The 21,409-nt window shown below is 33.3% G+C and overlaps 1 protein-coding gene and 1 long non-coding RNA gene across 3 annotated transcripts in view; both read right to left on the bottom strand.

The window, feature by feature from the left end:
- Window positions 1-700: 700 nt before the first annotated feature.
- LOC106111374 (potassium channel subfamily K member 9-like) lies at window positions 701-10,718 on the bottom strand. Of its 2 annotated transcripts, none has more exons than XM_013293428.1 (10): window positions 10,526-10,718; window positions 10,191-10,294; window positions 9,583-9,995; window positions 9,004-9,159; window positions 8,264-8,390; window positions 6,528-6,718; window positions 5,640-5,827; window positions 4,010-4,115; window positions 3,115-3,202; window positions 701-3,038 (listed from the first exon to the last, which is right to left on the bottom strand). In XM_013293428.1, the coding sequence occupies exons 3-10, from the start codon at window positions 9,707-9,709 to the stop codon at window positions 2,279-2,281; spliced, it is 1,743 nt and encodes a 580-aa protein (XP_013148882.1). In that variant the 5' UTR covers window positions 9,710-9,995; window positions 10,191-10,294; window positions 10,526-10,718; the 3' UTR covers window positions 701-2,278. The 2 variants fall into 2 exon arrangements, with proteins under 2 accessions (XP_013148882.1, XP_013148883.1); XM_013293429.1 differs by having other exon boundaries at window positions 702-3,020.
- Window positions 10,719-16,795: 6,077 nt separating this feature from the next.
- Window positions 16,796-21,409, bottom strand: part of LOC106111330 — a 92,294-nt gene continuing 87,680 nt past the window's right edge. The window contains exon 3 of the long non-coding RNA XR_001226154.1: window positions 16,796-16,968. This is a non-coding gene — a long non-coding RNA (uncharacterized LOC106111330). The remainder of the gene's footprint in view (window positions 16,969-21,409) is intronic.

Here is a 21,409-nt window from a genome sequence, read left to right as displayed (position 1 = left end):
TTTATTCCAAGTTTAACTTTATGGCGCGTTTATTTGTAAGGCTGTTAGTCTTTAACCTCAAAATTCAACTAAATTATCGTTGTGTGAGGTTAACATGTCGTTATACATGTTTCGACAGTGGAAATGCACAGAAACAAGATGATCTAACTTACACAATCAGTCGAGTGTCTAAAGAACAGATTTTGCTTTTTTTAACGAAAAAAATTGAATATTTACTCAAATATTAAACGGAGAGAAACTACTATAAAAATCAAGCTCAAATAAATGATGACCAAATGTTATTTAAATTTAAAATTCGTTACTATTATAGTAAATTAAATTTGTAACTTATATTAATAAAACATAGACAAACTATGGTTTTTTTACATATGTAGCTCCCTTATAACCTTACAACTATGAACATCATTTAATAACTAAATTGTTTTAGTTCATTTTGTTTACATTCAATTGTTTACGTTTCGTTTTAAACAAGATAATAATTATTTTAGGATTTTAATTGAATCTAATACAATTCTAATAATATTTAGACTGAAAAATGTAAAAAAAACATCTCATGGAAAATGAAATCTACCTAAAATAGCAAATTCAGCAAAGAAAACATTGTATGGAAACATTTTAGTAGAATAACAAAAATATAGATTTTTAAAATAGTCACATAAACAGAAATAAATTAATACTGGAATTACACAAAAATACATATAAAATTGAGCAACTGACAATTATATCAGAAAAAAAAAATATTTAACCATCAAGATTTCAACGCCTTTTGAAGTTAATATTGAAAATCAATATTTTTAAACTAAAAAAGTTTAAAATAATAATACTATCATTAGAAAAAGACGTAGATAAATTATCACAAAGCAATACTCAATTGTAATTAATAATAAAATTAAATATTGAGCATTAGACAGGTCGAAAATAATAAAAACGGGTGTTTCCCGTTGGGCAGATCGAACTACCAATCGACCCAATAGGAAAAATTCCCATTCATTACATACTGTATTGTTTGGCTCAAATATGTTCAAAATAAAAAATAGAATTCAGTCTAAAACTGCAACTAATGTCCGTTTAGAATTTAGATGTTATTTTATCTTAAAACTAGAAACTTTTAATTTTAAATAACAAAATTTCTACAAAAAATACATCAGTTGTTTTCTACAAAGTAATATTGTACAAAACGGCCATAAACATTAAAGCATAATAGTTTTATTAAACATTTTTTTTTATATTCGACTTACGAAAATTGCAAACAAATCCAAATTAAATTGAATTTCATAAACTGAAATAAAGAAAACAAAAATTAATAACCTCCTTATTTTGAGAAGTCGGTCAAAAACACATAACACAAGAATTTTAAACCAATAAACATAATACGATCCACAATATATCCGAATTTAGTAATCAGCATTGTCATATCGTGTCGTCTCTTTCTCACCTTAGCGTTTGTATATGTCCGTCTCTTTCTTCGAGAATGCAGCTAACTTCAGACTTACAGCTGTGTTATTCAGAGATTGAATCAATACAAGATTTTTACCCTGTTCTTAATAAAATGCAACAATCTTTTTTAATTTTGGCACTGGATTATAGAATTTGGAAACAAAAGCTTTGAGCTATAATTATAACAAATTATTAATAAACAACATTTTTTTATAATTTTGCCAACCTTATAAAAAATAACAAAATACTGTTACAAACAGCGCTAGAAACAATTTAAATAATACAGTTCTACTGCAAAGCTTTGAGCTCAAATGTTTTTTTTTTATAAATGCAATTTAAATTTTTCGACATTAATACATTTCTTTATATTACCAATAGCCATTAGAATAAAAAAAATAAAAAAAAAACAAAATGGTTTCATACAACGACCAAGAATATCTTATATCATTATGAACGATTAAAAAAGGTCGTTCAATCATTCGTTCTTGAATTGAGCGTATTTTTGTGACATATTTTTTTCATCCTTTGGCATCTTGATTGAAAATTTTGGCACACAATTTGAAATAATCAAGGAATTATTCACTAAATTCACTTCGAAATATTTTTAAACACACACAATATTTATATGCCCATATTAAATGAACACTTTTTGTGATATATGAAACAGCATAACTTCTTCCATCCCTTATGTACAAGCGAAGCGCTAGACTCACCCTTAAAAAAAGCTATAACCTTCAAAATTCAAAACTACCGCAAAATTGTAAGTTTCCTAGTATAGTTAAATTTAATTGGCCCGTTTATTTTAGTATTAACTAAAACTAATTTGGCAAAATCTTTGGCACTATATGCTCGCTCGATGCGGTGGCATATTGAAGGTGAGGGTGTCATTCACGAAATACTGTTGGTCGTCATCAGGGAGATAATATCCACAACTACCGTCATTTGATATTTGGTCCTCGTAAGCCGGATGTTTCGGCATAACACACGCAAATTCATCCCAATTAGTTTCAATCGATTTTCTCCTTTTAGCGAATAATATCGATCCATCGAAAGCGTATTCATCATCGAAATGTAGAACTGCATCATCGTAGAAGTAATTTTCTACTCGTTTGTTGTTGGTATTCCGAGCTATGTTCCTCATTAGTTTTTTTCTCGCGTAACTCGATTTCTCGGAATCGTAATCGTCGACTAACGGATCGTTGCTTCGATTATCTGATCTGATATTCATCGAATAAAGCGAAGAACTATGAGGACTTTCCACTCTGGTGCTTAGACTATTTCTGTATGGGTTTAAATATTGTTCATTGCATCTCATTTCATACATCATAACACCGCGTCGTAATTGTTCCCGTCTTTTTGCTACCATTTCTCTAAAATCTTCAGGGTCTAGAGTAAAATCATTTCTCGCATTCATATAGAGATAGCCTGATGCTGAATTAAGACGAAGAGTCTGGGATCTATTTTTAGATGAAGCTTTTTCTATATATCTCGGTATTCCACCCAACTCGAGGTAATTTTTGGATTTTATTTGCTTTATGTTTGTCGGTGGAACAGGTGATAGTGGGTCTCTGTACGGTATTGACCTGAAATATAAATTACATCTGTTTAAAATATGTTATAGTAAGCTATAACAAGAAGATATATTGTTATTGGTTTTATATTGGAAAATAAACTTACTTGTTCGGAGCAAAACAGTTACAAGAACAGCTGCAAACGCTGGGAGCGTAATCATCGTCTATGTACAACGGGATCATTGAAGTATCGCCTGGAAATAATAAAAAGATATACATTAAATAAGGAATATTTATGTGTTAGAATTTTTAAAGGCAAAAAATATTAATTTGTTTCCAATTTTTAAGACAAACCACGTAACACTTTCTAATGCTTTTAGATCAATATTTTTCGTTAGAAATAGTGGAATTTCTATAACTCAAACTTCCTAAGTCGAAATCTATAGTAGTCTATTAGAATAGTAAAGTGTAAATGACACATCTTTGTCAGAAGTGTCTTTTATTTTTCTGCACTACTTTTTACTTCTCTGGAATTAAATAATTTGGAGAAAAAATGGAAATAAACTATTTAATCTCTAAGTTTAATATCCTGGAAACATATTGTCTCGTAAGTGCAGGGTTTTTTTTATTAAAAAAATAATTATTCAGAAATATATTGTGATTGCTAACATCCTGCACAAATAAGTAGTGTGTTAAGATATATTACATTAGTATGGACTTGAATTCTAAAACTTAAACTTATACTTGATTCTCTATCCATACTAAACTATACTAAATTATAGAGGAAAGATTTGCATATATAGAAATAACTCAAAAACTACTGGGCCGATTTTAAAAACTCTTTTACTGTTAGAAAGGAAATTTATCTGTGAGTAACACAGGCTATATCTATACTAATATTATAAAGAGGAAGGATTTAAAGAAATAACTCAAAAACTACTGGGTAGATTTTAATGATTCTTTCACCATTAAAAAGCCACATTATCTGTGAGATAAAAAAAAATCGTCTATATATGTTTTTTTTTTTTAATGGAATGCGGGTAAAAGGTAGTAAAGGTTACCGGTGTGGTGCGGCGCGGGCAGGCGCGTGCCGCGCGCCACGCCGCGCAGCACGGCGCCGTCCGCCGTGATCACGTCGCCCTCCAGCCGCACCGCCACCTGCTGCGCCTGCGCACCGTACACAATATACAACACGCCAAATAGGGAATATTTGTTTTTTTTTTTATTTTTTTAAACGATTTTACTTGTTATAATAAAAATTGACGCAAAAATATTCAACCATTGAATTAAAAATAATAAAATAAAATTATGACCGGAGTTGTCAATAGACAATTGACGTCAATCGTCTATTCCATTCATAAAATACGCTCAGATGTCACTTCGACGTAAAACACAACAAAGTTTCTCAAGGTCAAAAAGTCAAAAATCAATTCATTTTTGACTTTTTGACCTTGTTGATTATTCCTGGTACAAATAACTGGTAATTAATCATTCTATTCATTAAGTTTTTTTTATTTTAAAGTTGGTTTTGATATCGTGTTTACAATAAAATACTTCAAGAGTGTATTTCTATATAAACTAACGTAAATGAACTATGTATTGTCAACACAGCGACGCCATATTAGATAAGCCACTTCCTTCGACTAATAGTGCGAGTTTTAGAACTTAGCAAGGGAATTTGAAAAAAGACACTTTTTAATGATTAAATTTTGCCACTAAATCACATCATATTTAAAAAAAAATTTGTAAGACTGTTTTTATAGTAATAAAGTATACTTTAAAAAAGTTTGGTACAATATGGCGTCATATGCATATTAAAAAAGTTTGGTACTATTTTACCAAACTTTTATAAGTATACTTCATTACTATACTGTGGATGAAAGGAGATTGCATGTGGCTGAGATGGGTATGTTAAGATGGATGTGTGGTGTGACAAGATTTTATAAAGTTAAGAATGTGTACATTAGAGGAAGTTTGAAAGTAGCGTCATTGGTGGAGAAATTGAGACGCAAAAGGTTAGCGTGGTATGGACATGTTATGCGACGAAATGATGGGGGACATAAACCAGAAAGTGTTAAGACTGAATGTGAATGGCTACAAAGGAAGAGGAAGACCGAAGAAAGTATGGATGGATTGTGTGAAAGAGGATATGCTTAAGAAAGGAGTGGATTTTATTTTATTATTTTTAGCTCAATTTTCGAGTCAATTTTTTTTCTGGTTTCTAATAACAAAAATTTTAATGTATTTATTTTTATATTATTAGGTGACAAACGAGCAATCGGCCACCTGAATCCACCAAATTGGTGAAGCGACCGCTGCCCATAGACATTCGCAATAGCGAATGCATTGATTACCCTTAAGCGACGGAGGAGACACACATAAAGAGGATATTTCCCCTTCCTATGCGTCTCCTCCACCGTCAAAACCACGTTCATTTCCCATCCTCTTATAAGAAATGGGATGGTAAGGAAAAGGAGCTAAAACTGGGCCTCTGCGGCGTCACACTCATCAGACGAAACGCAGAATTGCTTCATTCACGTCTGTCTTCTGTATGCCGGTATTTCACCGGACGTGCCGGCCCATTCGTTAAATTTAAATTCGTGTTAAAGGGTGAATGAAAGAAGAATGAACAATGAAATGAATGAATGATCGTATGTTTGAATGAATGATCGTATGAATGACTGAATATACCTGCTCCGCTTGCTGCTGGTCGCGCTTCTCATCCTCAGTGTTCATAGTAACAAAGCGCAGCACCAGCAGGTTGAGGCAGGCGGCCACTATCGCCAGACCGAACAGTATGAAGATCAACGCGAACATCACATACGACGGCTTGCGGTTCAACGCGTTATCCTTTTGTAATGCCACCATGTCCCCGAAACCTGAGGAATAAATAGCTTTTAACTACTCGTCTATCACCAGTTCACTATACATCCCCAAGAAATTTCAAAAATATAGAGGAACTAGCTTTCGCCCGCGACTCCGTGCGCGTGGAAAAATAACAAAAGTGAGTAGCCTATATGTTCTTCCAGGCTATCTTCTACCTCTATTTTTTTTTTTTTAAACGAGTTGACAAACGAGCAAGCGGCCACCTGAATCCACCGAAATGGAAAGCGACCGCTGCCCATAGACATCCGCAATTGCAGATGCGTTGCCTACCCTAATTGACGGAGGAGGAGACGCACATAAAAAGGACATTTCCCCTTCCTATGCGTCTCCTCCACCGTCAAATCCACTTTTCCCTCCCATCCTTTCCCCTTAAGAAAAGGGTGGAAAGGAAAAGGGACTAAAATTAGGCCTCCAGCACCACACTCATCAGACGAAACGCGGAATTGCTTCCACTTCACGCCTGTTTTCTGTGTGGTCGTGGTATTACACAGGGCGAGCCGGCCCTACAGTGCGAAGATGTTAAAACTGGTACTACCACTGTTAAATTTGCCAAATTTCATCGAAATCCGTTCAGCTGTTTAGGCTACAAACTCTAACAAACATCCATCCATCTAAACATTCGCATTTATAATAATAGTATGTAGTAAAATTTACTAAAACCCTGCAAAGAAAAGTAATATTAAGCGAACTTACCGATAGTAGTGAGCGTAATAAAGCAGTAATAGACACTATCAAAGTAACTCCATCCTTCGAATGTGGAGAAAGCTGCCGCTCCACCCGCTATCGTCAGCGAGGAGAGGGTTGTCACCACACAGATCAGATCCACCTCAGAGGCTGTTGTTTGCTTGCAGTCCATAGCACGCTTTAATGCTTTGATTATAACACTATAAAAGAGAAAATAATGTTCAACTAGCTTTATCTACTCCGTCTATATGGAAATAAAATAAAATATTAAACGATGTGAACCAAGTAACAAACATCCATCCATTCTACCTTTCACATATATTAATTTCACCGTTACCCACAATTTACTACACTCAGTATTAAAGTGAAATTAAAAAAAATAATAAAAAACATAGCCTTACTGGTAACATAACTTTTTAATGGTAAAAGAATTTTTAAAATCTGACTAGTAGTTTTTAAGTTATTTCTATACATATAAAAATATAAATATTATTATAGATTAGTTGTAACCCACAATTTACTACACTCAGTATTAAAAAGAAAAACCTATATATCCCGTAGTGACCTGACTGTTTCTGGGATGAATTGTATCCCATGTATTACTCCAGACTTTGTTTTATATCTGTGTCCAATTTCTACAAAATACATTGAAGTGTTAAATAATTAAGTAAATATGAAAAAACTAAATTAATATATCCCATGGGAACAGTAACAATGGGGATGTTTCCTAATGTTACAAATTCAAATAAATTTATGTTTAATATTTTAAAGACAGTATTTTAAAACCTATAATAACATTTGGAGACCTTAAATGTTTGTCTCCATTGAAATATAAATTAAAAACGCTGCAATATTTTTTACCCTCCATTACTCTATCTCAAACACCAATCAGAGCTCGGTGACGTAGCTTCTTCGCAAACAACATGGCAGTGTGACCACTTCAGTGAATGTCAGTGCATTTTGTAGTTATAATTTTTTTTAATGATTACAATAATTGAGTTTGCGTGTGTTATATTATAAGAACTCCATTATTAAGTGTTTTTATTTTTACGACATATTTTACGAGCAAATTTTTCGATCACTATGACGAAAAAAAAATAGTAAAAGTTATTTGAATAGCTAATTCAATTTATATCTGGTCACTTTGAATGACTTTGACAGACCGCGACGCGAGGTTTGTTAGCAAAGAAGTGACGTCATGTCATGAGGCGTTTTCGCGGTCTTTCGAGAAGTTGTTTTTAGTTAAGTGTTTTTGTAATTAAATGTTGTGTATATGATTTTATTATATTATTTTTCTTGTTTAGATATGGTTTATATACATAATAAAAGCAATTCCAAAAATTAGGAAACATCCCCATTTCATTCAAAAATATCCTATGAGCTTTTCCTTCTTATTCCTTCCTTCAAAAATAGACTATCCTCTACATCTATGCCAAACTTCAAGATCTGTTCAGTAGTTTAGGCTACAGACACTTACAAACATCCATCCATCCAAATTTTACATTATATAGTAGAACCTTGATAAGTTAAAGTCCAAAGGAAACACAATTTTCAAGTTATAGAGGTTTTAAGTTATCAAGGGTCTATGTTATAGAGGGTTTTTTTTTTGACATATTTTTTTTGACATTATAGAGGTTTTTAAGTTACCGAGGTTTGAGTTATCAAGGTTCTGCTGTATAGTAGAACCTTCATAACTCAAACCTCTACTAATAATCTACTAATGCTAGTAAGATAAATATACTCACCTACTAAGTCTGTTGACTCTCTCACCGATGCTCTGGAACATGATGAGGCCGAGTGGTATACCAACTATTGCATAGAACATTGTGAACAACTTGCCACCAATAGTTGAAGGTGTTGAGTGTCCATAGCCTGGGAAATTCATTGGTTTTATTATTTCATTGCATTTAAATGGTCTTGATAGTTAAAAATGTCCAACTAACTAAAATTATATTATATGCATATTGAATACTAGAATTTTTCATTCAACTGATTATTGCCAATAATAAAAAAATCTTTGACTACACAACAAAGAAAAACACCCTGTAACTGGTTCTACCATTAAAATGAGAATACAAAAATATTATCTTTATTCTGCTCTTGTCTACATCTATACTGCTATTTAAAACATTTGTAATTTTGTATGTATTGAAATAACTCAAAAACTACTGGGCCAATTTCAAAAGTCTTTCACCAATAAAATGCTACATTATCAGTGATTAACATGGGTTATATTTAAAATAATTTAATTTCACACAGACAAAGTCAGTGACACACTAGTACAAACACAGTACACACAGTCACGCTAGTAAAAGTGAATTATAAATTCCTTTTTTTCGCTGAGCTGGATTGCCTGAAGTAAAATACACACTCAACTCGGTTAAGACAAAACCGTAGACTCCACTTTGCTATTTTTGGCAAATTTAGTTAGCCATATTCTCATTTAAAAAAATTTACTGGAACTATATAACATTAATTTGCTTACCAATAGTAGTTAAGACAGTTGTGGCATAATAAAATGCGCCCGTGAACTTCCACTGTTGCCCAGCTTTATGTGGCTCAGACTTGAGCACTACCAACTCCATCACTCTGAAGTCTTCTTCGGAGAAATTGTACTTCCTTATTAACATACCTTCTATCGCTGGAATAGACAAATAACAACTTTTAACATATATCTCACTAACATTATAAATGCAATGGATACTTTTTAGAGTTTGTGGGCTAATCTGCTAAATATATTTTAATGAAATTCAGCACAGATGTAGAGGATAGTATGGAAGAACACACTACCTACTTTTGTTTAATTTCACATGGCTAGAGTCTAGGTCGAAAGCAAGTAGTTTATAAGTGGGATTCTACTGTAGAAACCTCTGAATAATAAAACTGTCATCTTTCTTACTCTATACAGCAAAAATAAAAATATGGAAACAAGGGGGTCGCCAGCAAGTTACTAGTTTGGAAGAACAGATAGGCTACTGATTACGTTTTTTATTTTAATTTTGCATGGGTGAATTCAAAGGCAACAGCTTATATATGATAAATGTTCACTAAATTCAACACAAACCTTGTAGGACATCAAATCTGTTTTTCTCAGTAGGTGATTCCAGCGCATCGAAAACAGCAGCACCAACCAGCAGGTAAGTAAATGTGCACACAATTAACGATAGGGTGCGAACATTTTGCTTCTTCATAACTGCCAAGTCTCTCAGACCCTAGCGCCTGGGGCCCTGTTACCTTCACCCGCAGATTCAGCCCCGCAAACGCATATTGTGACAATCTCTAAGTTACCATTCTTATAGTTTATGTCTGATGAAGATCAGATTTTCTAATCATTTTAATGTAGATATGTCTTAAAGATTATAAATTTATTAATATTATTAACTAAAAATGTTGAATAACCATTTTCTTTACTATTTGGGCAAGTCTATTTTATGAAGAATCTTGATGTAGATTTCCTATTATATTCGATTCCCTCATCTGCAAAAATATATTGTAATTATTTAAAGTATAGTCTTTTATGAATTCTATTTTGACAAAAGAATTATTTTAGAATACACTCTCTTTCAGTTATTATAATTATTTGAACCGAGTGTCATTAAAACCAAAGTGTATTTCGAAAAGGTAGAAAAGAAAAGACATTTATAAAACATCAAAAATGAAACAAAGACTTACAATTCTCTTTTAGGAATAAATCGCGATTTGTATTGTGCTTCGATTTTCTCGTGCATCTTATCAAACAGCCGTTATTAATATTTAATTATCTGCAAAGCCGTATCCTAAAAATAACATCATAGCTTAGTCCGCATTCAAATCCGATAGGTCAACCCACACGGCACCGAATCTGGGTCACTTAAAGTAAAAAATTTTTAAACGCAAATATTTAAGAAATCTTCAATACATATTCTTCTTGTTACACCAGATCTCGTATTAACTAAATATAGTAAATTTAATACGAATTTAATTCCAATAAAAAGGAAATCTATGCGGTATTCAATATACTGTCACACCTGCCTGCGGTTTTTCTGCTATCCGGATAAACTGACTCGCGCTACCGCCGGACATAACATATTTTTATCTCCAAATCATTTTGCATTAAACTTTCACTGCCGACCGATTTATCTAATATCATTTCATTTAATAAAATAATACAAAAACAATAATGGCAATCAAATTGACTGCTGCACTTCCTTGATTGACCTGATTCGGGTGGCCAGAATATAAAACATACATTTGTGAAGGTGTTGCTATCTAATCTTGTTTAATAAATTGCAATTAAACTGTTGGTTTCACGAAAAGTTTTATTACACTATTTTCACGTTTTTTAAATTATATTCACTTTTCAAAAAAATCAAAATCTTCTTCAACTTCTTCTCAACAGTTAAATAACTCCATTTAGTTTACCACGGCAAGGATAGATGGCACTGAAACCAAATCAACTGTTTGCGCCTTTCAAATTAAAATAGCAATATTGAATATAAGTTATTTAATTAAATAAATTGTTACATATTTTACATTATATGAAATAGTAGAAAAACTATTAGACTTTTTTTACTTACTTATCTTAAAATATCTTTCTAACAAACTGTATCCTGGTAGATTCAAAAATTTCAAACATTCTACCTAGAAATATTTTCCCTGTAGGACTCTGAATTCGGCAGCGGAACTTTAAAATTTTCTCTAGGATTTTTTTTATCATAACCATCATGATATTTAAGTATTAACTTGCTTACTTTCTCAATTCTTTGATTTTACTCATAATTTCAATATGACTTGTTACTTTTGTTCTTAATAATAGTGACTAAAATAATGTAAGTCGCTTGCTTGTTTCTTTCCTCTCCTTAAAAAAAAAATGATATTTTGCAGTAATATTTAATCTGTATTATTGAATGGCGATTGCGCATGCACCGGGCGCGTGCGGGCAACTAGTCCGTGAAGCGAAAGCGGTAGGGCCCTGCTTTCTCGGCCCATAGCTGCACTTCTCGATTTAGTATTATTTTTTAATTATTTGTTATGACTACCTGTTTATTTTACTTAATAACTTCGATTAATCAACTTAATGTATAAATAACCAATGTCGTGTTATTGTACACTTTTTCTTTCCAAGCCATTTTTTTATTCAATCAAATATGTTCTTCTTATTGGAAGTTTTATCAAAATTTTACTGATACTAACAACAAGTCCTTCACGTACACAATTACAGAAATTAGGCTATACAATCAGAATGCTAACCTCCTATTGCCCAAAAGAACCTAGAAAAAAAACGACAACGTTCGTTGAATAGTTTCGAAAAACAGCAACAAATGGAACAATAAGAAATAAACAAATGTAAACATAGCTTACATAAGCTACCGGCTCGACCCAGAACTTGAGAGAAAGGTCTAGGTGTCCCCCCTCTCTGCAAGAAAGACCGCAGAACACGTTCTGAACACGCCTGACCTTTAGACAATACTTCGACGAATTGACTGAGTTAACTGATGTTATGTTAACTTATAAATATATTAGATTTATATAAAGTAAAGGAAACTAAAGCTATGTAGATAAATCATCTATCTATAGATATAAATAGATATCTTCTATACATATAATACAATTGTAGTGTCTGTTTGTGACATAAAAAAAAATCAAAATTTCGGAAAGACGATGTGTTTATGTTGCTGATAAAGAAAGTCGCATCTAATTTTTTTTTATCTGTCTGTCTGTCCGCAAGCCGCGTTTGTCAGCTACCCTTTTTTCTTTGTTCACCGGTTCAGATCCGGCTCGAAGGACCATTTGTTTGGTTATAAATCGTTCATTGTGCGTAATAATTCACAATTACTCTGCTATTCTAAAAAATACATAAAAGACGAAGCTGTCAGCTGTACAAGCTCTCTTTCTTTCTGCAGAAAAAGAATAAGACAAAACAAGGACATACAAACAACAGAAGTTAGGCAATAAGTTGCGAAGCAGTGTTGAATAACAAGAAAAAAGACAGATCGTGCTATAGAAATGGAAAGGTTTAAACGTTCAAAGAAAAAAATAATACAGGAATGAGCAATATGGAAGCAAAACGATTAGATTGTCAATTTATGAACAGTCACGACGTGGAACCTTCTAGACGGTGCAGTTTAGAACAAACCGGCCCTTTCACTGGCCGAGAGAAAACCGAGAAAAGTGGCACCGACGAACTTTCATAATATCAAATGAAATCATACCAATACATAGTTGCAAGAGCTAAATAAGCTCTCGCATTTGATTCTGTGAGTAAAACAGTAAAATAACATGTTTAATTTTTATTTATGGTTAGAATATTTTGACGAATTTGAGGATAATGTCCTGGAAAACAGTCTAATGGAATTTGCATTCATTAGCTTAAATACTGGCTTATAATCTGTTAAAACTAAACTACATTGGTATGAAGAAGATTGTTTGATTTGATTTCAGTAAAAAATCTTATAGAAATAAATGCAAAAATTTTATACAGCTTAGGGTTTATCACTAACGGTGCAAACATCGGTAGTAAAAACAATCCATTATTCGATAAATGTACTCAGCAAAGAGTGTGTCCATTTCAAATTATATAATCTGTAAGGTCTCTTCTCAGTCCTTATTGCCATAACTTCAGCATCAGCTACTTCAATATTGAACTATCTCTTGTATACTGATTGACAACACAATAAACAACTGCAAACATTCATCAATAGTCTACCATTCTGGCTGTCAGTGGATGAGCACAGCGCTTGTAAATCGTTTAACTATGTCATATCTAGCATACATGGCCTGTGCCCATTTCACCTAGCTAAACACCTTTCTTTACCCACACTGATGTAAAAATTACACTATATTTTATAACCTGTACACCGACACCAATCTGTGAATCGTCTCTACTGTTGTTTTTGTGTGTGTTAGCGTACAGATATAGTACGTATTGAAATACATTTGTGTGAGAGAGGGGGGATGTTAGACTTTCATACGCATTGATATTACATCTGTGTGTGTTTGTGCATCTGTGTGTTGTTGCGTATACGCATGCAATGCCATTGCCAATTACGCATACGGAAAGCTGGTTGTAAAGTTTACGCTAATATTACATGAGCGGAAAATGGCGGTTAATGAAGGAAATGTTACAGTTGGTTTTTTCTTTTCTATTCAAACGTGAGTTTGTTGGCCCCAGCCTGTGTCGTTTCAAATTGGGAAGGAAGCGAAGCGCGGAAAATAATACTTATTGAACGTAACGCCTTTGGTAATTCGATGCTAATGTTACGCAAACATTAATTTTTGCTTATGTAAAAAATAACTATTCGGTAGATAGTTACTATAGTTAGAAAAGCCGTTTATGATAACCAGAGATGATAACCTCTATTTAGAATTTACATTCGAATTGACATTTGTTGCTGACAACTTAACATAAATAATTTCGAAAAGAACGTTGAATTTTAACACACATTTACAGTAGATTTTTTAGAACTGCAAATAATAGTTAAGTAAATGCAATTTTGCATAAAATTTAACGCCCTTCCTAAGATAAACTCAAGCATCAAATAGTCACAAAAGGAACAGAAGATATAAATCAACTTTTGCAGCCAAAACATTAGGCGTCAAAATTGAAAAAAAAATAAACATGTTCGAATTTCAATAATTCTATTTTTTTTAATGAATTTGCGTTCTGCTAATTGGGCTTTAGTATATCTATGAGTATGTTTTAATAATTTAATGACATTCGTCTGCGGGAAGCTCGTGCAGGCGCAGTGAAAGCGGCCGTGCACTTTGCTAAATGCATTGGATGCATGCATCTTGATACTTCGCGTTATTTAATTAACGTAATTTAAAAAAAAACCTTTTAAAAGTTTAAGTGATGTGTATTTACAGTAATTGGTTATTGTTTTATTTATAATATAAACCATATTGCTTGGTCTCAAACTGGGTTCCAGTTTTTGGCTTTAATTTATAGTTAGATGTAGTGATTTGGTTTTGATATTTTAGTTACCAGAAATGCATTTATTATATCAAGATGGTTGAGTCGCAGTTCACATTGATAGTTATTAGTTACAGCTCAGAGATCTCAAACTGGGGAAAGTTGGGATCGGCCGAGCGGCTGAGTGGGTGCTTATTGATAAATACCGCTAGTCTAGACTGCGCTGGGCTAGATTTAACTAGATATATTTAATGTCTGAACGTACACCGATCGCACTTGAATTTTATGTGGAAACGGAGATTTAACAAATATTAAAAATATTTCTGCATTTATAAATTTATTTTTGAAAGAAATAATAAACAAGGTTTAATTTACACTTTATATAGCTGTCTTTCCAAAATTAAAAAAATTATAAAGGCGGTTACACACCAACGTTAACGGTATAAAGTTGTCATCAATGTAATACCGCCAGATATGCTCCACAAACGAATACAATGTGAAAGAACAATGGCAACACTCCGATAAAAGCGGTGAAAAAAAAAAGTTGGCGTTCCAAATTCAAATATAATTTCCCACACGTAACGTTACGCGGGCGGGCATCGAGCGCGGGCCGTTATGCGCGCGGCAGTGACCCACATTGCCTCGACATTTTCGCCACGATTCTGTAACCGGTTTAATAACTAACCTTATTACTGCAACCTGTATGTACGATACACATTGCCCTTTATTTTCTATTCAATTTATTGTCTATCATAAAATAGCAGCAATGTATATCGTATAAATAGAATTATCAGCATTGGATTTACTGTTGCTAACATGTCGTGGTAGGAGGATAGCCGGTGTAAGTTTGCCGCGCTTTCTGATTTTGAGACGAGAAATTATATTGCGGCCGTTTCAAAGTCACGTATATAGCTACTTAATCGACTGTTACGTAGGATGTGGCAATTATTTATTATGTAGACCCATTTTTATAATGATTTTGTAACTGGATTCGATGACATTATTTGGATCACGATAACGGCAAAAATTTGCTATAAAAATTGACTTTTGTGAATGTTTTAAACCTTTTAAATCTTACTCTTACTAATTATTATAAATGCGAAAGATTAGATGGATTGCTGGATCGATGTTTGTTAAAGTTTGTAGCCTAAACGGCTGAACGTATTTCGATGAAATTTGGTATAGATCTAGAGCATAATCTGGAAGACCACATAGGCTATTTACTTTTGTTTTTTTTTAATTCCAAGCAGACGGAGCCGCGGGCGAAAGCTAGTTAACAAATAAAAATATAAAACATCTGGGATTCTAAACGTCTTGTAGCTTATTACCGAAAGTTACTATGAGTATGTCCTTTGATAAACGCACGTTCTCTTACTAACCAATATATTGGAATACCATAGTTCATAACGAAGATGTCAGTGAGTTATGGGAATATATTCATACGCGGCATCGTTTGCGCCAATCGCGATGACATCCCATCCCTAGTCACACACACATTCAAGTCCTGAAAAACATGTAGAGTCATCAAGCAATATAATATTGGTCAAAGTCTTAAAATATTTTACATTCACGAATTTTTTATATAAAATTGTAGACTTATTTTTGTATTTAGGTTATGACTTGTATTTAGAGAATTACGTCATTTCAATAACATGAGCGTTGGTGTTTAAACACTTGACACATTTTGAGAATAACTAATTTTGACTGTAAAATGCGGGAGCGTCGTAAATCTTACCAAAACATAACACATTTATGTTTTTTCTTGTCAATGCGAAAAATAGAATAACCAGTTATTTTGCTTATACGTTTTTTGTTATAACAAAACTATAGACCCGCCCCGGCTTCGAATAGGTCTAATGTTGATACGAAAATGTGTATATTTACGTGACAGTAGAAATGTGTAAAATATCAGTATTTTTATACTATATTATGCAAACAAACCTACCTCTTGAATCACTTATAAGATATTAAAAACTGCATCAAAATCCGTTGCGTAGTTTTAAAGATCTAAGCATACAAAAGGACAGAAAGACAGCGGGAAGCTACTATTTTTTATAATAAACTACTTTCGCTCGCGACTCCGTCCGCGCGAAATTTAAAAAAATACAAGTAGCCTATGTGTTCTTCCAGACTATCCTCTACATCTATGCCAAATTTCATCGAAATCCGTTCAGCCGTTTAGGCTACAAACTCTAACAAACATCCTTTAAAACTTTCGCATTTATAATATTAGTAAGATAGTGTTTTTGCAATAATTTTTATATTCGTATGCTGTTGGCGTGATTAAATAAATAAAAAATATACTCAAAGACTCGACTTTGTTAAACAAGGTTTGGACATCAAAACTCGTATTAGAAAAGAGAATTTATTTTATTCATATCTCTTGTCAGTACTCACTACTGAGGCGTTATTCTTCTGTTTTATGATAAATGTAACCATTCTTTGGTGCAAGCATCCGCCATGTAAACTGGAGTAAGTTTTGAGGACGCGCCACACTTCGGCCTCGTCGTGAACAAAGCATTTGCTCTTCCTTTAGGGATGTGCAGTGTGTCCTTTATGCTGTAACATTTAATACCAAATTAACACTAAATTTAAATTTTCGACTAAAATAGCAAAAAGTATAAGAATAAAAAGAAACAACGCAAAAGTTCCTGACGATTGTAAATTAAAAAAACATTTTTTGTTTTACAAAACCTTTGTAATTATTATATTATCTAGACAAGCTGTTGCTAGCTACTACGTCCGCGTGAAGTTAAAACAATAAAAAATATAGTCTGTATTACTCGGTCAAACGTAACTTTTTAGAGTTAAACGTAACTAATAGAGAAAGATTTTTTTAAATCAGACCAGTAGTTTATGAGATATTTCAATACGTACAAAATGTTTAATAATATTAGTACAGATTAGGCGATCACTAACATAGATTCTCGATAAAATTTAAGGTTTTGTCTTCGATTTATGACAGAACAGAAATCCTGTACAGAGGCCAAAAAAGGAAAGAAAACTGCACTTAAACTGTTATAACCGGTAATACTACACGTCACATCACTAGTAATAACCTATAACACGACAATCTCGACGTGAGACGTAACCTCATGTAAAGAATGGTCAAGTTCAGAGCACGAACGGGGTCAGGTTTAAATAAAACATCCTTAATACTTTTTCTTGCGATTGCGAACAGACAGCATTAAGACTAACCTAAATAAATATTAATACAACATTTAAAAACAAACCAGTGATATCACAAAATTTAATGTTTATTTTTAGTACAAATAAAATTAAAGATAGCTTCCACTGCGACTACAGTTGGTGTAATAAAATTATAACATTTTTAAAAAGAAAGAAAGACAAGATATTTCTGAACGACTCGGCAGAATTTCCATTTGTAATAATAATATGCAAATTTATTTAAATTTGAATCAATAAACTATCTACAAATTGAAGAGGAAATAAGATAAGTAAGCAAAACCATCTATTAGAATTACATCATTTCCCCGCTCACAATGTACAGTTATGCGACTTAGATTCCGCGAAGCAGCCCGCAGCTTTCCAACAGCATCTAACGAGAATGATCTAACGTGACAAAGCGAAAAAATGATGCCGCCACCCCGCCATATTGGTGTAATGGCGGCCGCGAAAAAACTAACGGAATAAAATACCTAACCACCGAACGGAGAAAGGCTTTCGATTGTCCCACATTTCACCGCACGCGAGCCGACGCGACGACGCTGATTATTATCGCTTAAATAAACAACCTTATTGCTCAGTGCAACAAAACAGAATCGTTTGGCGGGAAATTTGACATCTGCACCGCTGCTCGCCGAACACGGTGTTGTACGCAATAACATAACAACTGCAGTCTCTTTCTATCCTACAGTCTTAGTATTTCCATCTCGCTCGGTCGACATTGAAAAAGAAAGCACTATTTTTTAAGCGAGCAACATTTTACTCGGGAGTATGTCGAAGAAAGCCAAGACGTGTGTATGTAATATTAGAAACGTTTGATTTTATACATCGCTCGCATTGCATTAGTTAGTTGCATAAGCATGCATTTCCCCGGCGTTCATGCGACATGTTCGAATTATTTCATTTTCTCCAGTGATTAATTATTGCGTCGATAAAGTGTGCTAATTAATGGATTGTGAGATCGCAATGCGATCAACAGTTATTTAAATCATTGTAACCGCCAGCGTTCTAGAAAGCCAATCAAATTACCATAAAACAGGTATTTGGGATAACTCGATACATCAGATAGCGTAAAATAATAAAATTACGATAGTTGTATAATGAGCTATAAGATGCGTGTTTTAATATTTCACTAATGTAACAGGCATATCACAAAAGGAAGATTAGCCAAATACAATTTAAAATCGACTCAAAAATATTATCCAAATAAATTAACACATACCTTTAAATTTTAGGATGCAAACTGCAAACTTTTTTTTTTGGTTTCTGAAGCCCCAAATTTCTTCATAAACTATGAAGTAGTTTAGTGTTTTAAATTATAGGAGAAATACAAACATCAAAACATTGATTACAATAATATTTATTTAACTATGATAATATGAACCTGACACTTTACAATTGTAAATAGTAATCTATGGACATGAAAAGCGTTTGTTTTCAGGGCATTTTCAAACGAGCGGTAATTGCATAATTTGCATAGGCGGTGCAACAGTCCCCTGCCCCCCGCGCGGCCCTGCTCGACTCCCGCAAGCCACTTTCTCCGCCTAACGGGATATGCATCTGGGACATCCGGCGGACCTCTCTCGATACAATTCTGTTCTATTGCTCACTAACCATTCAGAGATGGCGTTAGTATCGTTTTTGCTAAACTAGCATTATTTAAAAAACCTACAATATTAAGTTAATTAATATAATTTTCCCGTTGACAACACAAATGGTATATGAAGTAGAAAAAATGCTTTATCTATAAAAACAATTTACCCGTAATTTAATTAAGGTTAGTTAATATTCACCTCAGAGTTATATTTATCGAAATCTATGAATGAATTCATATATGTTTTATAAAAAAAATGGTTAATCTTAAGTTTTTAGTAACATGTCTCCTGTATTTTATTTGCATTTCTGGTGTTTTCCAGTTAGATTTATTTTTTAATTATGTTAACCCACCTTATCCTTATTGATCGATCATGTAGTCCTATCAGATAAATAAATCTTAAAAACAGTGATTCATTTGTTATTGTAGGGAAAAGAAAGCATTGGCGTCGGTTCACGGTCGACATAATGGTAATGCCTACATAACAGGCGGTGTGGAAGTGGGCCACGCGAGCGGAGAAAGTCCGGCGAAAGGTGATCATAACGGGGTCACTTACTAGCGTTACGTCTGTCTCGACTCGCCTCGCGTGACACTTTCTTTAATTGAGATGTGTGGACGCCATGTTGTCACTTACACTCAGAGTCATCTAATGAACACTTAAACATCCACTTAGTACTTTCATATAGTTTAACACTACATCCATTAGTCCGTTCCTTTAGTTACCGTGAAGATCCCGAACGGCAGTTTGTTTTGAATGTTAGGAAACTGGAAATTTTGAAGAATTCAATTGCTGAAATTGTTAGAAAAAGAAGGCTTTGCTTTGCATTTATTGCTGTACGAAGAAATTTACCACGTTTTAATAACCAACGATTAACAACAATCTTTTAAAAACGTACATAAACGTGACTGGCTACGGTGGATGAATCTCGTGTTTACAAACCACAGGAGGGAACAGCAGCAGTTGAAGATTTTCTATTTCTATTCTTGTTTTAAAGGGCTTAGTACATTTGTAAAAGAGAAAATACCGTGGAACGTTGTAATATTTACCGACAGATTTAAAAAAAAAGACTTTCCTTAATTAGCTTCGTTAGTCTATTTAGTATTTATAGAAAATTAAAAAAAACATCATTATCATTAGTTCACTATACGTCCCCACTGAGGCACTCAGAGTCTACCCTAAATTGGGGATTGACTAAGCCGTAGTCAACTTACTTCACACATTTCATTGAGATTCTTAACAGACATGTACAGTATTATAATGATTTCCTTCACCATTCACATATGACATTTTAAAATCGAAAAACGTTGAATAAGGCAGTATTCGAGCAGGACCTGTAGATTATAAGTCACATGCTGATGCTTGACTCTCTTTTACATTGCATAGTGTTTTGTATTAGTCATTTAGAGAAGTAATTACAGCCTCCATACTAGTGCAACAATACTGTGTACCGTTAGCCCGAGCGAGGTCGCTTTCGCATTTCACCGACACATCGCGGTCACCTCCTTCTCGTTTGTGTGGATATAGTACCATTCAAACTTTATAATAGCCCGGAGTAGTGGACTAAAGCATTGATTTCTAAAGTGATCTATGAAGACCGCTTGGAGTTAACGGGAGTAGCGACAGGGGTGTATGATGCCGGAAAAATAGAGATTCACAATTTGGAAATGCATAAACAGAAGATTCACCGAAACCAGTTGAATTCTCATTTAGGTCTACGAGGAAAAACTGTAGGAATATCAATTGGCTATACAATTATAGCTTAAAGTAGTACATGAAATGTTGGCGGTACGTGCGAACAGTCCTGGGCTGTCATGTCCTGTCTTCCATTCTTAGTAGGCTTACTTGCGCATCTGCTCGCAGCTAACCAAGCTTCTATAAAGTTTGAATCTTATAATACTGAACTATTAACTAGCGTTTCAATGGCGATTGTAATAAATTGTTTCGCTTTGTTTATTTGTTTGTTGTGTGTGACATTTGTTTTAGCTTTGAATATTGTAACGGCATTGTTTAATTTGACAACTATTAACAGTAAAGAATGAAAGAGAAAAGGGAAGTGTACATACTTGTATTTTGTTATTAATTTCACTGTTATAATATTTTAAAGTCAATAATTTTATTGTATTCTACATATGTTTGAAAAGGCTCTTTCAATGTTCTCTTTTGTAATAGGTATACTTATTTCAGTTTTATTTTCATTTCAACTAAACATTTTTCTCATT

Source organism: Papilio polytes, unplaced genomic scaffold, assembly GCF_000836215.1.
Source record: "Papilio polytes unplaced genomic scaffold, Ppol_1.0 DF824169.1, whole genome shotgun sequence".
In the NCBI taxonomy this organism is placed as follows: domain Eukaryota; kingdom Metazoa; phylum Arthropoda; class Insecta; order Lepidoptera; family Papilionidae; genus Papilio; species Papilio polytes.
Note: the sequence above shows the minus strand (reverse complement) of the source record. Positions and strands in the feature narration are given on the sequence as shown.